The following is a 13,775-nucleotide window of genomic DNA, read 5'->3' as shown; positions in this document are numbered from 1 at the left end:
GGACAGTTGGAGATCGAACTTGAATATGGAAACAATGTTGCAAATGTGGGAGAGACAGACAGCAAGGTTTATACAAGTCTCCGCTGTTGAACACGAAATGTTAGTCTAAAATAAATGTGACATAGTGGAGATCAAGTTGATAACTTCCCTGCCTGGGCTGATGAGACAGAGGATTGAGCAGTCAGGTGGAACAGAGTAAATAGGCATTTAGCTAGTGGTAACTTGTGGAATAGGCTGGAATGCGCTTCTAACCAATTAGCATTCAGCATATACAACGGTTTAAGTGCAGCTCTATCGTGCATAAATGTATTTTGTCCCCCCACACCAAACACAATCTCGACATGCAGGTTAAAATATCAAAACAAACTCTGAACCAATTATATTAATTTGTGGACAGGTTGAAAAGCCTTAAACATTTATGGCAATTTTGCTAGCTAGTTTGCACCTGCTAGCTAATTTGTCCTATTTAGCTTGCTTGTTGTTGCTAGCTAATTTGTCCTGGGATATAAACATTGAGTTGTTATTTTACCTGAAATGCACAAGGTCCTCTACTCCACCAATGAATCCACAAATAAAACGGTCAACCGAATCGTTTTTAGTCATCGCTCCTTCCAGGCTTTTTCTTCTCTTGATTATATTGCGATTGGCAACTTTCATAAATTAGGTGCATTAGTGCCACTGGCCTCGTTCGTCTTTCAGTCACCCATGTGGGTATAACCAATGAAGAGATGGCACGTGGGTACCTGTTTCTATAAACCAATGATGAGATGGGAGAGGCAGGACTTGCAGTGTGATCTGTGTCAGAAATAGAACTGACTTCTATTTTAGCCCTTGGCAACGCACTTGTTGGCGCGCACAAGCAGTGTGGGTGCAATAATTGAATAATATAGATTTCTACATTTATTTTGCAACACTCGCGCACATGACACGAGCGGTGTAGTCAGCCTGTTAGCTGTGTATTGGTCATACACCACAAACCCCCAAGGTGCCTTATTGGTATTATAAACTGGTTACCAACATAATTAGAGCATTACAAATAAATGTTTGGTCTTACCTGTGGTATACGGTCTGATATACCACGGCTATCAGCCAATCAGCATTTAAGGCTCAAACCACCCAATTTATTATGTTGGTTATTGTTTTAATGAATCAACAGGAGGAAAATGCTAGAGGGCCAGCTGAAGCTGTTTGAGTTTTTCCACGACTGTGAGGAGGTGGAGGCGTGGATCTATGAGAGGTGGCTTCCCCTTCAGTCTGCCAGTCTGGGCAGAGATCTCAGCCAGATCCAGCTGGCAATTCAGAAACACAAGGTCAGACCTTGGTTGCATCACAAATGACACCCTATTCCCTATAGTGCACTATTTTTGACCAGAGCCCTCGTCCAAGTAGCACACTATATAGGGAACAGGGTGCTATTTGGGTCAGGCCTTCTTCAGTCACACAAACAGTGATTATTCAACTTCAAGTTTAATTAAGCTTACATAGCAGTCAATATAAACTTAAACCCATGGCATGATAAATACTTTGGCATAAGCCTATCTAAATACATTGGCATTTAAACAAATGAAAATATGTCATGTCATAATGTGAACCAAACCCTCACTTTTGTGTGTTTGTTGACCCATCGCTGTTTTGGCAGGTTCTTGAAGCCGAGGTGCAGTCTCATGAGTCTCTGTGCTCAGGGGTCGTGAGTAGAGGTCAGGAGATGTGCAGAGGGAAACACCCCAGTGAGGAGGACATCCAGAAGTCGGTCCGGACGCTGAAGAAACAGTGGGAGCACCTGAAGGATGATGTGGTCAATCGCAAAAACAGACTGCATGCAGCCATCGTTATCAAACAGGTTACAACTATTAAAACAATGCAGAAATAAAAGTCAGAGAAATAGATGGTTTGACAGAGGAATTACATATAGGAGTATGTACAGTGCCTTGCGAAAGTATTCGGCCCCCTTGAACTTTGCGACCTTTTGCCACATTTCAGGCTTCAAACATAAAGATATAAAACTGTATTTTTTTGTGAAGAATCAACAACAAGTGGGACACAATCATGAAGTGGAACGACATTTATTGGATATTTCAAACTTTTTTAACAAATCAAAAACGGAAAAATTGGGCGTGCAAAATTATTCAGCCCCCTTAAGTTAAGACTTTGTAGCGCCACCTTTTGCTGCGATTACAGCTGTAAGTCACTTGGGGTATGTCTCTATCAGTTTTGCACATCGAGAGACTGACATTTTTTCCCATTCCTCCTTGCAAAACAGCTCAAGCTCAGTGAGGTTGGATGGAGAGCATTTGTGAACAGCAGTTTTCAGTTCTTTCCACAGATTCTCGATTGGATTCAGGTCTGGACTTTGACTTGGCCATTCTAACACCTGGATATGTTTATTTTTGAACCATTCCATTGTAGATTTTGCTTTATGTTTTGGATCATTGTCTTGTTGGAAGACAAATCTCCGTCCCAGTCTCAGGTCTTTTGCAGACTCCATCAGGTTTTCTTCCAGAATGGTCCTGTATTTGGCTCCATCCATCTTCCCATCAATTTTAACCATCTTCCCTGTCCCTGCTGAAGAAAAACAGGCCCAAACCATGATGCTGCCACCACCATGTTTGACAGTGGGGTTGGTGTGTTCAGGGTGATGAGCTGTGTTGCTTTTACGCCAAACATAACGTTTTGCATTGTTGCCAAAAAGTTCAATTTTGGTTTCATCTGACCAGAGCACCTTCTTCCACATGTTTGGTGTGTCTCCCAGGTGGCTTGTGGCAAACTTTAAACAACACTTTTTATGGATATCTTTAAGAAATGGCTTTCTTCTTGCCACTCTTCCATAAAGGCCAGATTTGTGCAATATACGACTGATTGTTGTCCTATGGACAGAGTCTCCCACCTCAGCTGTAGATCTCTGCAGTTCATCCAGAGTGATCATGGGCCTCTTGGCTGCATCTCTGATCAGTCTTCTCCTTGTATGAGCTGAAAGTTTAGAGGGACGGCCAGGTCTTGGTAGATTTGCAGTGGTCTGATACTCCTTCCATTTCAATATTATCGCTTGCACAGTGCTCCTTGGGATGTTTAAAGCTTGGGAGATCTTTTTGTATCCAAATCTGGCTTTAAACTTCTTCACAACCGTATCTCGGACCTGCCTGGTGTGTTCCTTGTTCTTCATGATGCTCTCTGCGCTTTTAACGGACCTCTGAGACTATCACAGTGCAGGTGCATTTATACGGAGACTTGATTACACACAGGTGGATTGTATTTATCATCATTAGTCATTTAGGTCAACATTGGATCATTCAGAGATCCTCACTGAACTTCTGGAGAGAGTTTGTTGCACTGAAAGTAAAGGAGCTGAATAATTTTGCACGCCCAATTTTTCAGTTTTTGATTTGTTAAAAAAGTTTGAAATATCCAATAAATGTCGTTCCACTTCATGATTGTGTCCCACTTGTTGTTGATTCATCACAAAAAAATACAGTTTATATCTTTATGTTTGAAGCCTGAAATGTGGCAAAAGGTCGCAAAGTTCAAGGGGGCCGAATACTTTCGCAAGGCACTGTACGTAATAGGCTGGAGAAAGCTACCATAGCTAGTTCATTGACATTCTCTATTTATTTTATAGACGGTGATAGTTTGAATGTAGAGGGGAGACAGAGACGGGATTTGTACCCACGTCACTAGGGGTATATGTGTTTCGGAGCCTGGGGGCTAACCACTACGCCAGACTCTAGCATGTGATATTCTCCTTTCCAAAGAATTAGATAGAACACTAGATTGGACATTAGCAACCTGGCAACATAACTACAGGACAGCCATCTTGGTCTTGTTTTGTTTAAATTGTATTATATTATTTATTATGTTATTTTCCTCTTCAGTACTTTGCTGATGTGACCGAGGCCAACTCATGGCTGAGCGACAGGAAGCCCCTCCTGATCAGCGAGGATTATGGGAAGGATGAGTCCTCCACCAGCGCCCTGCTGCAGCGCCACCTACGGCTGGAAAAGGAGATGGGAGCATACGTCGTGGAGGTGAAACGCTTGGGAGAACAGGCCAAGGGAGCCTCCCAGCTGGCCCCGCTCACAGTAAGTTCCCCATCAATCACAGTGCCTTCAGAAAGTATTCACACACCTTTTTTCCTAATTGTGTTGTGTTACAGCCTGAATTTAAAATGGATTAAATTAAGATTTTCTTTCACTGGCATACACACAATACCCCATAATGTCAAAGTGGAATTATGTTTTGACATTTTTACAAATTCGTTAAAAAGGAAAAGCTGAAATGTGAGTCAATAAATATTCAACCCCTTTGTTATGGCAAGACTAATTTATTCAGGACTTAAAATGTGCTTAACAAGTCACATAATAAGTTGCATAGTCTCTGTACCCCACACATACAATACTGTATCTGTAAGGTCCCTTTTTATTAAAAAATAATAATAAAAGTTTTAATTTTAGAATTTTTCTTCCACTTTGACATTAGAGTATTTTGTGAAGATCATTGACAAAAACAATTCAATTAAATCCATTTTAATCCCACTTTGTAACAACAAAATGTGGAAAAAGTAAAGAGGTGGGAATACTTTCTGAAGACACTGTAACTAAACCGCAGCTTTTTAATGTCATTGTGTCATGAATACATCCTCAAACACATTGGTTTTAATAATAAAGAAATAGCTTATTATTAAAATCCACCCCCATTGACTTCCAAGAGTTGCTGAGGACTTTCGTATTTTTCCGCAGGCTGAGGCCCAGCAGAACAAGATGCCACAGTACAGTGATTCCTCTGGTGATGAGGAGGGATTGACCACACCTGGGAGAGTGACCTCCCTCAGAGGAGCAAAGATCACTCAGACATCTACCCAGACCCATACACAGGAGGCTAAAGCCAAGATCAGGTTTAAATACACAAGAGGTACAGATTCTCAACTTCAATAGAATATGGATTATTTATAGAAACAAATTGTAGAAAATAAATTGTGAAATGTTTTTCATGTTATTTTACCACCAATAGACTTAGTCCAGTTTCTAAGGTAAATAGTCTCTGTTTTCCAGGTGTGACGGTGTGGGACCGTGGGGAAATTGTGACTATCCTCAACAGAGACAATGAGGATACGTTTCTAGTGAGGGACAGCAAAGGCAACGAACAGCTGGTGCCAAAGACGTACCTCATAGAGCTCCCATCATCTACAGTAAGCCTCACTATTAGCTGTCTCTGTGGCCTAGTAAAGAGCTTTATGGCACTTTACCCATTTGAATCATCGCAAGTACAATTGTGCGCCTACATTAACATTAATCGTGCGCCTACATTAACCGGCCCTCATAATCTCAGGTTGAGATCAACGATCTACACCCCTCAAATTCAAATCTGGACCTCAAAACCAGTTCCACTGTTTTCCCCCCTGTATTATTCCCCTCTAGTCAGGGACTGATTTAGACCTGGGACACCAGGTGTGTGAAATTAATTATCAGTTAGAACATAACACCAGCAGTACCCCGGACCTTGTAGGGTAAAATTTGAATACCCCTGGTCTACACAGTTTAAACTTCATAATTTTCCATTTTAAATAGAACACTCCCTCTACACCACCTCCATCCACCAATGGGGTTACTGAAAGCCCCACTAAGAGGGTGAACCGGGCGCGTCGCAGACGTTCCATGCGCCAGGGGACCGCTGAGATCCAGTCCTCTTCGATTCCTGATCCACATTACCAGAGAGAAACCATAGAGAGCGCCCAGAGCAGTCTAGACCGGGACTTCAACAGCCTGCACAACCTGGCTAATGTGAGAAATAAGACCTGGGGTTTCAGATTCACCTCTACATTTTTGGGGTGAAAAATGGTTTCCCATTGCATCACATAAGCAGTACAGCAATACAAATCATTGCACTACATCTAAGTTATCTATGTTATAACGCTACATTTTATGCTTTGACATTTTTGTGAAGACATCTTTGATGATGTAGTGGCAGCGCCCAGTACAGAGAATAGGACCAAGAGTGATCATTCTGTAGCACACATGTAAGTTGTCACACACTGGCACCCAAATTGTGTATTTGTGTCTGATTTCTCCACCATACAGTCCAGGAGGAAAACTCTGGAGGAGACGGTTCGGTTGCACCGCTTCTACAACACCTGTGAGGAGTTTGAGTCCTGGATGGAGGACAAGGAGAACATCCTTAACACCTTCAGTCCTAACTCCGACAACGTGGGTGTGGTGCAGGCCAAATATGAGGTAATAAACCAGCCTCATCACTGAGATTATTCCGTAGCAATTTATTTGAAGGCCACCTACGTAAGGACTTCATAACACATTCATAACACACACAACAAAATAATTAGCAGTACATCGGCGTTTGTCTCTAGTGCTATTATTTACTTGATATAATAGTTGGAACTCACCTTCTCATGAACTCCCCATGTTCCAGAACTTTCTGACCGAGCTGGCAAGTGGGAAGGGCCAGCTCGATGACATCACCAGACTGGGGGAGGAGCTAGTGAAGAGCAGACACAGTAAACACAGAGAGATACAGGCCAAGCAAGGACAAGTCACACGCAGGTAGGTGGACTAGCAGAAAACTATTTAGTAATAGTATTACTGACATCTACTAAGAATAACATGATCAACACAGTTTTTCAGATTAGATAGTTCTTGATTGTCTGTTGTTCACAGAAATGTTTATTGCGTACAGAAAATGCACTGCGTTTTACTGAGACGCACACACAATGTTTAATCATTGAAGAGAGCTGTCCATGTTGTTATTGTTGTTGTTGCTAGGTGGGAGCGCATGCAGAAGCTGAAGGATGAGAAGGGCCATGAGCTGCTGAGCACGGCGGACGTGCAATCCTTCCTCCAGAGCTGTGAGGAGGCCCGTGCCCAGCTCATGGAGCAGTTCACCCAGCTGGACACTGTGGACGGTGTGGGTACTACCTCCACAGCCCTGGACACTGAGGAGAGGGCCCAGGCTCAAGCACAAAGAGACATACAGGCCCTGGAGAGGAAGATATCATACCTCAAGAGTGTGGCTAAAATGTAAGGCACAATTGTAAACCTCTACATGTGTCAGACAACCACCACTAGTCCAAGACTTTATACTGTTACTGTCGATGGTTTTGAGTGTAATGCCAGTTAGTTATTCGTCCATCCAACGTTCTACATATGTGTGTGAACCAGGAAGCAGGACTGCAGCCCAGCAGAGGCCGCAGCCATCATGGAGGAGGTGCGGGGCCTGGAGGCTCTGCTGGAGCAGGTGAAGGGCCAGGCATCAGAGAGACAGAGGCTTCTGGAGGAGGCCAAGCGGCTGCAGCTGTTTCAGCAGGAGACCAGGGACCTGCTGCTGTGGGCCGGGGCCGCCCAGGACCGCCTACTGGAGGACGACACAGCCTCGGACGTGACCTCCGCTCAGACCCTCCTGAATGACAACCAGGATCTGAGGATAGAGATCGACGTGCAAAGGGAGAGGTGAAACAGAATTTTGGGTTCATTCCTTTCTGGAAAATGTACTTATGTTTATGATAATATGCTATGTGCTGCATGCTGGGACATGGAGGTATCTGATGATGTATTCAGTGCAACTATTTCTCAGGTAAGCAGGGTTTCTAAGGTAATTTTGTACTGTCCTTTATTTAGTTTCTTACAGACATATTCATGAGTCATGACACTGGGAAAACATACAGTGCCTTGAAAAAGTATTCAGCCGGCCGGTTCTTCTTCAAGTAGTCCCCCAGCCACAAAACCCCATAAAGAAAATAGTAAACAATAAAATAATACAAATAAAAAACTCAAATGTCATCATTTTATAAGTATTCATCCCCCTGGCTCAGTACTTGGTTGAACCACCTCTGGCAGTTATTAAGTCTCTTTGAGTTTCCCTCCCCCCATCCGAAGTTGGGTTGTCATCCCAGTGACCGGCAGACCACCCCTGCCCCCGCGGATTCCAGGGCCCCTGAGAGACCCATCTTTTGAAAAGAGCACACAGAACAGAAGCAGATCAACCGCCAAAAGCATTTCCAACGCCCTCACCTCGATTTGTATTATATATAGTTATCAAAACACACAGAACCTGTCAAAAGTTTGGACAACTACTCATTCAAGTTTTTTTTAATAAAAAAAAGAATAAAAATTGAACTCTTTTCTACATTGTAGAATAATAGGGAATACATTAAAACTATGAAATAACACATATGGGATCATGTAGTAACCAAAAACGTGTTAAGCCACCCTTTGCCTTGATGCCAGCTTTGCACACTCTTGGAATTCTCTCAACCAGCTTCACCTGGAATGCTTTCCCAACAGTCTTGAAGGAGTTCCCACATATGCTGAGTACTTGTTGGCTGCTTTTCCTTCACTCTGTGGTCCAACTCATCCCAAACCATCTCAATTGGGTTGAGGTCGGGTGATTGTGGAGTACAGGTCATCTGATGCAGCACTCCATCACTCTCCTTGGTCAAATAGCCCTTACACAGCCTGGAGGTGTGTTGGATCATTGTCCTGTTGAAAAATAAATGATAGTCCCACTAAGTGCAAACCAGATGGGATGGCGTATATTGCTGCAGAATGCTGTGGTAGCCATGCTGGTTAAGTGTGCCATGAATTCTAAATAAATCACTGACAGTGTCACCAGCAAAGCACCCTCACACCATTACACCTCCTCCTCCATGCTTCATGGTGGGAACAAAGACACACCGGTTGGAACCCAAAATCTCAAATTTGGACTCATCAGACCAAAGGACAGATTTCCACCGGTCTAATGTACATTGCTCATGTTACTTGGCCCAAGCAAGTCTCTTCTTATTATTGGTGTCCATCTGAGGTGCGGTTAACTCTAATGAACTTATTCTCTGCAGCAGAGGTAACTCTGGGTCTTCCTTTCCTGTAGTGAATCCTCATGAGAGCCAGTTTCATCATAGTGCTCCATGGTTTTTCAAATAAAATTGTATTTGTAACATGCACCGAATACAACAGTGAAATGCTTACTTACAGCAATGCTTTAAGTTAGAGCCAGTTTGTTCTTCTGCGAAGGGAGTAGTACACAGCGCTGTATGAGATCTTCAGTTTCTTGGCAATTTCTCGCATGGAATAGCCTTCATTTCTCAGAACAAGAATAGACTGACAAGTTTCAGAAGAAAGTTCTTTGTTTCCAATGTCAAGTCCTAGCTGATGGACCTCAGGTACACCCCCTTCCCCTGAAACACACACATGCACCAGGGCCACAATACTTTTCCCACACTCTGATTACCTGAGTGTGACCCCCTTCCCATGGGTTACTGCAGGCAGTGTTGCCAGCACTGCCACTACCTGGGTGGGAGCACCCTACCAGAATCCCCACCGGCTAGGTACAAGGTCATCAAGGTTCTCATTAGCAGCTTTGAGAAAATCCTTGTATGTTATGCTCACCCATCAGGGGGCTTTGCCAGGCAGACTCAGCATCTTGAAGGGGCGGTGCTGCTTTAGTAGGACTCTGATCGCATTTATCTTTCGGTTTTGGCTGCCTATCGGCTACTTGCAGTAGGCCCATAAAACAGATTAGGACTTCTCCTTAGTGTGAGGGTCGTTCAGATCGGTGTCTAGGGTATAGGGTTGGAGACTGTTCCATCATGATAGGACAATAAATACATAAACTATATTTAGAATTTATTTCAAAATGTATATCCCATATCTGCACTAAATTGAAAGCTCTCTCTTATAACCCCTGCTATCAGACACACACAAGTCTCTTAACTTTGCACACAGTGATGGAGCACTGTGTTTTGGATCATTGTCATGTTGAAAGACCAACTTCTTCTGCAGTTTGATTGTTGTGGTAGAGGGGCGCAGGTTTTTATCTAGTATGTCTCTGTATTGTGTGCCATTCATCCTCCCATCACTCCTGACAATATTGCCAGTCCCTGCTGCTGAAAAGCATCCCAATAACATGACGCTTCCACCACCATACTTTACGGTGGGGATGGTGTTACCTGGCTGGTGTGCAGTGTTTGACTTGTGCCACACATACCGCTTAGTGTTCAGGCCAAACAAAGTCCACTTTAGTCTCTTTCTTTTGAAAGTCTCTACCATACTTTGGGACCATACAGAGAGAGCCATATTTATCCTCACAGATTCATTTAAAGCAGGTGATCCACTATTTTCTTACACAGGTGGAGTCCATCAACCAAATTGTGTCACTTGTTGTGTTAATATATTACACCTGAGCAAATTTAGACTTGCAATTACAAAGGGTAGGAATACCTTTTTACTCTGATCATTTCTGTTATTCATTTTTAGTACATTGTTGAAAGCTTTTGGAATTTTTCTTTTGATTTAACATGGTGCCCTAGGCTTTGTGGATCAATCTGAGACAACGAAACATGGTAAAAATGTTGGGGGGTGAATACGTTTTTAAGGCACTGTATGTGTGACACTTTTTTTTGTAAATGTCACTGTAATGTACTTGTGTTCGTCTAACGAAAAAGGGTGAAAGACATGGAGAAACTTGGAAAGTCTCTTGAGGAACAATCGAGGGGGAACCGAGGTGTGAAGGACGTCCAGCAGACGCTGGGAAAGCTGAGCCAGGAGTGGACCAAGCTGGACAAACTCTGGGGCAGTAGGAACAGGAGGCTGGAACAGGGGGTGGAGCTCCAGAAGCTGAATCAGGAGGCTGATCGTATCGAGGCAGCCCTGTCTGGGCATGAGGCCAGGCTGAAGGTCAAAGACCTGGGGGTAAGATAACATATACTGTACACTGTTATACAATTCATGGGAATATAATAATAAGCCTTATGGGTATGTGGCGATGGATGTGCCTTTGTGTATGTATGTGTGTTTGTTCAGGTAAGACCACTTCTGTTCTCATCCAGTGTGTTTGTCTCTCCCTCTCTGTGCTCAGGACTCTGTAGACAATGTCCACAGTCTGTTGGGCAGACAGGAGGAACTGGAGGGCCTACTGAATTCTCTGGACCAACAGATCAGCCTCTTCCAAGACAAGAGCAAGGAACTCGTCAACAAACGACACTTTGCTGCCAAACAGTAAGGCTTATGTTGATGATCAGTTTGGAGACATTTCCCCCAAATGTATAGGAAATGTGTAGCAGTGAACAATGTATTGTTCAAATTAATTTTAAAAACATTGAAATAATCAAATAATTTTTTTATTACTTTTTAGAATACAGGAGAGGTCACAGAATATTCAAGAGCGCAATAAGAAGCTTGGAGAGAGCTGCAAACGAAGACGGACCCTCCTGCTTGATTCACATAAGTATCAGGTACACTTGATATAGAAACCCACCTTCTGTGTACCTTTTACAATGGCAGTTAAGCGCTTGAACATTTCTCATGTGTTTGTCATCAGGAGTTCCAGAGAGATGCTGAAGAAATGCTCATGTGGATGGAGGAGAAGTCCAAGATAGCTGAAGACGAGTCGTACCGGGACCCTACCAATATCCTCCGCAAGCTGAAGAGACATGAAGCAGCTGAGAAAGAGATGCAAGCTAACCAAGTGTGGCTAGACAGACTCACACAGGTATCACAGGGCTTTCGCCATTCTATCTTTTCTATACCCAATGGCTCATAATGACACCTTCTCTCATCTTCGCCACGAATCGTGGCAAAACTACAACAACAAAAAAGCACTTATGGAGAAGGAAAAAAAGTCTGTTCACTGTTTGTTGCTCCCACTTCTTAATAATGCTATTGATGATACAGATGCCAAGTTTCAACCAACATGATAGAAAACTTGACAAACGTTCAGTAAAACTGGACCACTAAACCAGTTGGGGGAGGAGATGCTTGTGGATGAGCACTACCAGAGCCAAAGCTTTAGGATGAAGGCCTCCTACTGTACTGTACGGTTAAATATTGTACGGTAAGCCTAGTCGCTTTCCATTCGTTTGGGGAGCAAATGCTACTGTTACTGTACTGCTATATTGTACTGTAAGTTAACCTATTGTCTGGTTCCATCAGTTGGGAGAGGAGATGCTGTCGGAGGAGCACTACGAGAGCCAGAACATCAGGAGGAAGTCGACCCAGGTTAACAGTCGCTGGGTCAGGCTCCAGGGGAAGATGACTGAGAGAGGAGACAAGCTGAGACAGGCTGGGCAGCAGGAGCAGCTCATGGAGCTACTGCAGGTAACACACTAACAACCTCTACATTACCTACCTGGATCTAGTTTGGCTATTGATTTGTGGGTAAGAATGCTGTAGATAAATGTGGGTAGCACGCTTCATTTTACGGTACTGTTTCCACTGGTATAAAATAAATAGGTCAATCATATGTTATTACTATTTTACAAAGTAATTTTTCAGTATATACCTAGTTATTTCTTGACCACAAATTGAAATGTGTTGATGATGCTTATGATGCCTATCATAATTTGGTCTCGTCCACCAGCCAGCTCTCTCTCTCTGTCTATATGAGCTAGCAATTGAACCTGAGGACGGGGTAAATTGTAATCACATTGTTCCCAGGATGCCAAGCTGAAGATCGAGGCCATCCAGAGGATGTTGCAGAATGCAGCCAAAGGTCACGACCTTCGCTCCAGCCGCCAGCTGTTGAAGGAGCACCAGCAGCTAGAGGCAGAGGCCCAGGAACTGGCTGACAAGATTAACACCATCGTGACCCGGGCCAAGCACCTGGCCACTAACCACTTTGACTCCCAGAGGATCCTTCAGGAGACAGATATGTACATGAAGCTGTAAGTAGTAAGGACAGATTAATGTGATCTGTAATTAGTAGCAGTAAAGCAATCCACGGATCGATCCATTGATTGATCCAATTGATTGATCCATTGATTTATGCATTGAATTAGCTAACCTCGTTCTCTATCTAGGGCCCAGAGTTTTTCCAGTTCAGGTAACATGTTCAGAAAAAACATCGGTCCCCTGTTCATGATCCGTGTGGATATTTTTGAGACACCATCTCTGTCTGCAGGTTCAAGTCGCTGCAGAACCCTCTGGATCGTCGCAGGGCCCAGCTGGAGGCGTCCGTGGCTCTGTTTGGCTTCTATCACGATGTAGACATAGAACTCTCCTGGATAACTGAACACTACCCATCCACTGGCTCCACCAACTATGACAAGTCCCTGGCAGGGGCTATCAACCTCATGCAGAAACATAAGGTATCAGTCTGGTAACAAGAAAATAATGAGAACGTTTGATTTACATTTTATTTTATGTCTAGTCATTTTTGTCTCTCTTATCCAGAGTGACTCTCATCCAGTATTTTTGGTTAGTTTGTTTCCTGCCCATGGTGGACAGATGTAAATGAGTTCAAGCTGGGGCAATATATGTGTTGTGCATAGTCCCTGACAAAAATCAAACGTGTGTTCTGTGATCAGGAGCTGCAGGCAGAAGTGAACGCCCACCGTAAACACTTGAACCGGGTCCTAGAGAAGGGGCAGAGCTTGGAGAAGTCCAGCCAATATGATGGAGAGGAAGTCCAGCAGAGGAATACACACCTGGCCACAGAGTGGGAGGAGCTAGAGGCAGCCTGTGACAAGAGGGCCATCCACCTGAACAGGGCCATCACTAGAGAACAGGTCGGGCTTACAGGAAAGCAGAATCCTGATTGTGATGGATCCAAAGCATTCCAGCCGGTGTCTATTCCACAAGTTACCACCGACTAAATCTGTGACGTTAAAATACCTATTTACTCTGTTCCATCTGACGGTGCAATCCACTGTCTCATCAGTCCAGCCAGGCAATTTATAATCATGATCTCCACTATAAAAAGCATCTAGTTATTATCTCACATTTCTTTTAGACTGTACCTCTGAAGGACAATAATCGTTATACCTCATCACTGTACTCTTTTGC

General features: G+C 43.6%; 1 protein-coding gene across 1 annotated transcript in view; it reads left to right on the top strand.

The window, feature by feature from the left end:
- The window catches only part of sptbn5 (spectrin, beta, non-erythrocytic 5), a 55,975-nt gene that overhangs the window by 14,999 nt on the left and 27,201 nt on the right, over positions 1-13,775 (top strand). The window contains exons 11-28 of the mRNA XM_064927864.1: positions 1,157-1,310; positions 1,640-1,840; positions 3,867-4,073; positions 4,731-4,902; positions 5,043-5,179; positions 5,559-5,771; positions 6,069-6,221; positions 6,415-6,545; positions 6,765-7,019; positions 7,161-7,448; positions 10,439-10,685; positions 10,852-10,991; positions 11,128-11,227; positions 11,314-11,484; positions 11,925-12,089; positions 12,429-12,655; positions 12,892-13,078; positions 13,298-13,498. Of these exons, the coding sequence (XP_064783936.1) occupies positions 1,157-1,310; positions 1,640-1,840; positions 3,867-4,073; positions 4,731-4,902; positions 5,043-5,179; positions 5,559-5,771; positions 6,069-6,221; positions 6,415-6,545; positions 6,765-7,019; positions 7,161-7,448; positions 10,439-10,685; positions 10,852-10,991; positions 11,128-11,227; positions 11,314-11,484; positions 11,925-12,089; positions 12,429-12,655; positions 12,892-13,078; positions 13,298-13,498 (3,349 nt within the window). The remainder of the gene's footprint in view (positions 1-1,156; positions 1,311-1,639; positions 1,841-3,866; positions 4,074-4,730; positions 4,903-5,042; positions 5,180-5,558; positions 5,772-6,068; positions 6,222-6,414; positions 6,546-6,764; positions 7,020-7,160; positions 7,449-10,438; positions 10,686-10,851; positions 10,992-11,127; positions 11,228-11,313; positions 11,485-11,924; positions 12,090-12,428; positions 12,656-12,891; positions 13,079-13,297; positions 13,499-13,775) is intronic.

The sequence above is a fragment of the Oncorhynchus masou genome, chromosome 21 (assembly GCF_036934945.1).
Source record: "Oncorhynchus masou masou isolate Uvic2021 chromosome 21, UVic_Omas_1.1, whole genome shotgun sequence".
Lineage (NCBI taxonomy): Eukaryota > Metazoa > Chordata > Actinopteri > Salmoniformes > Salmonidae > Oncorhynchus > Oncorhynchus masou.
The sequence above is the reverse complement of the archived record's forward strand: the minus strand, read 5'-3'. Positions and strand labels throughout refer to the sequence as shown.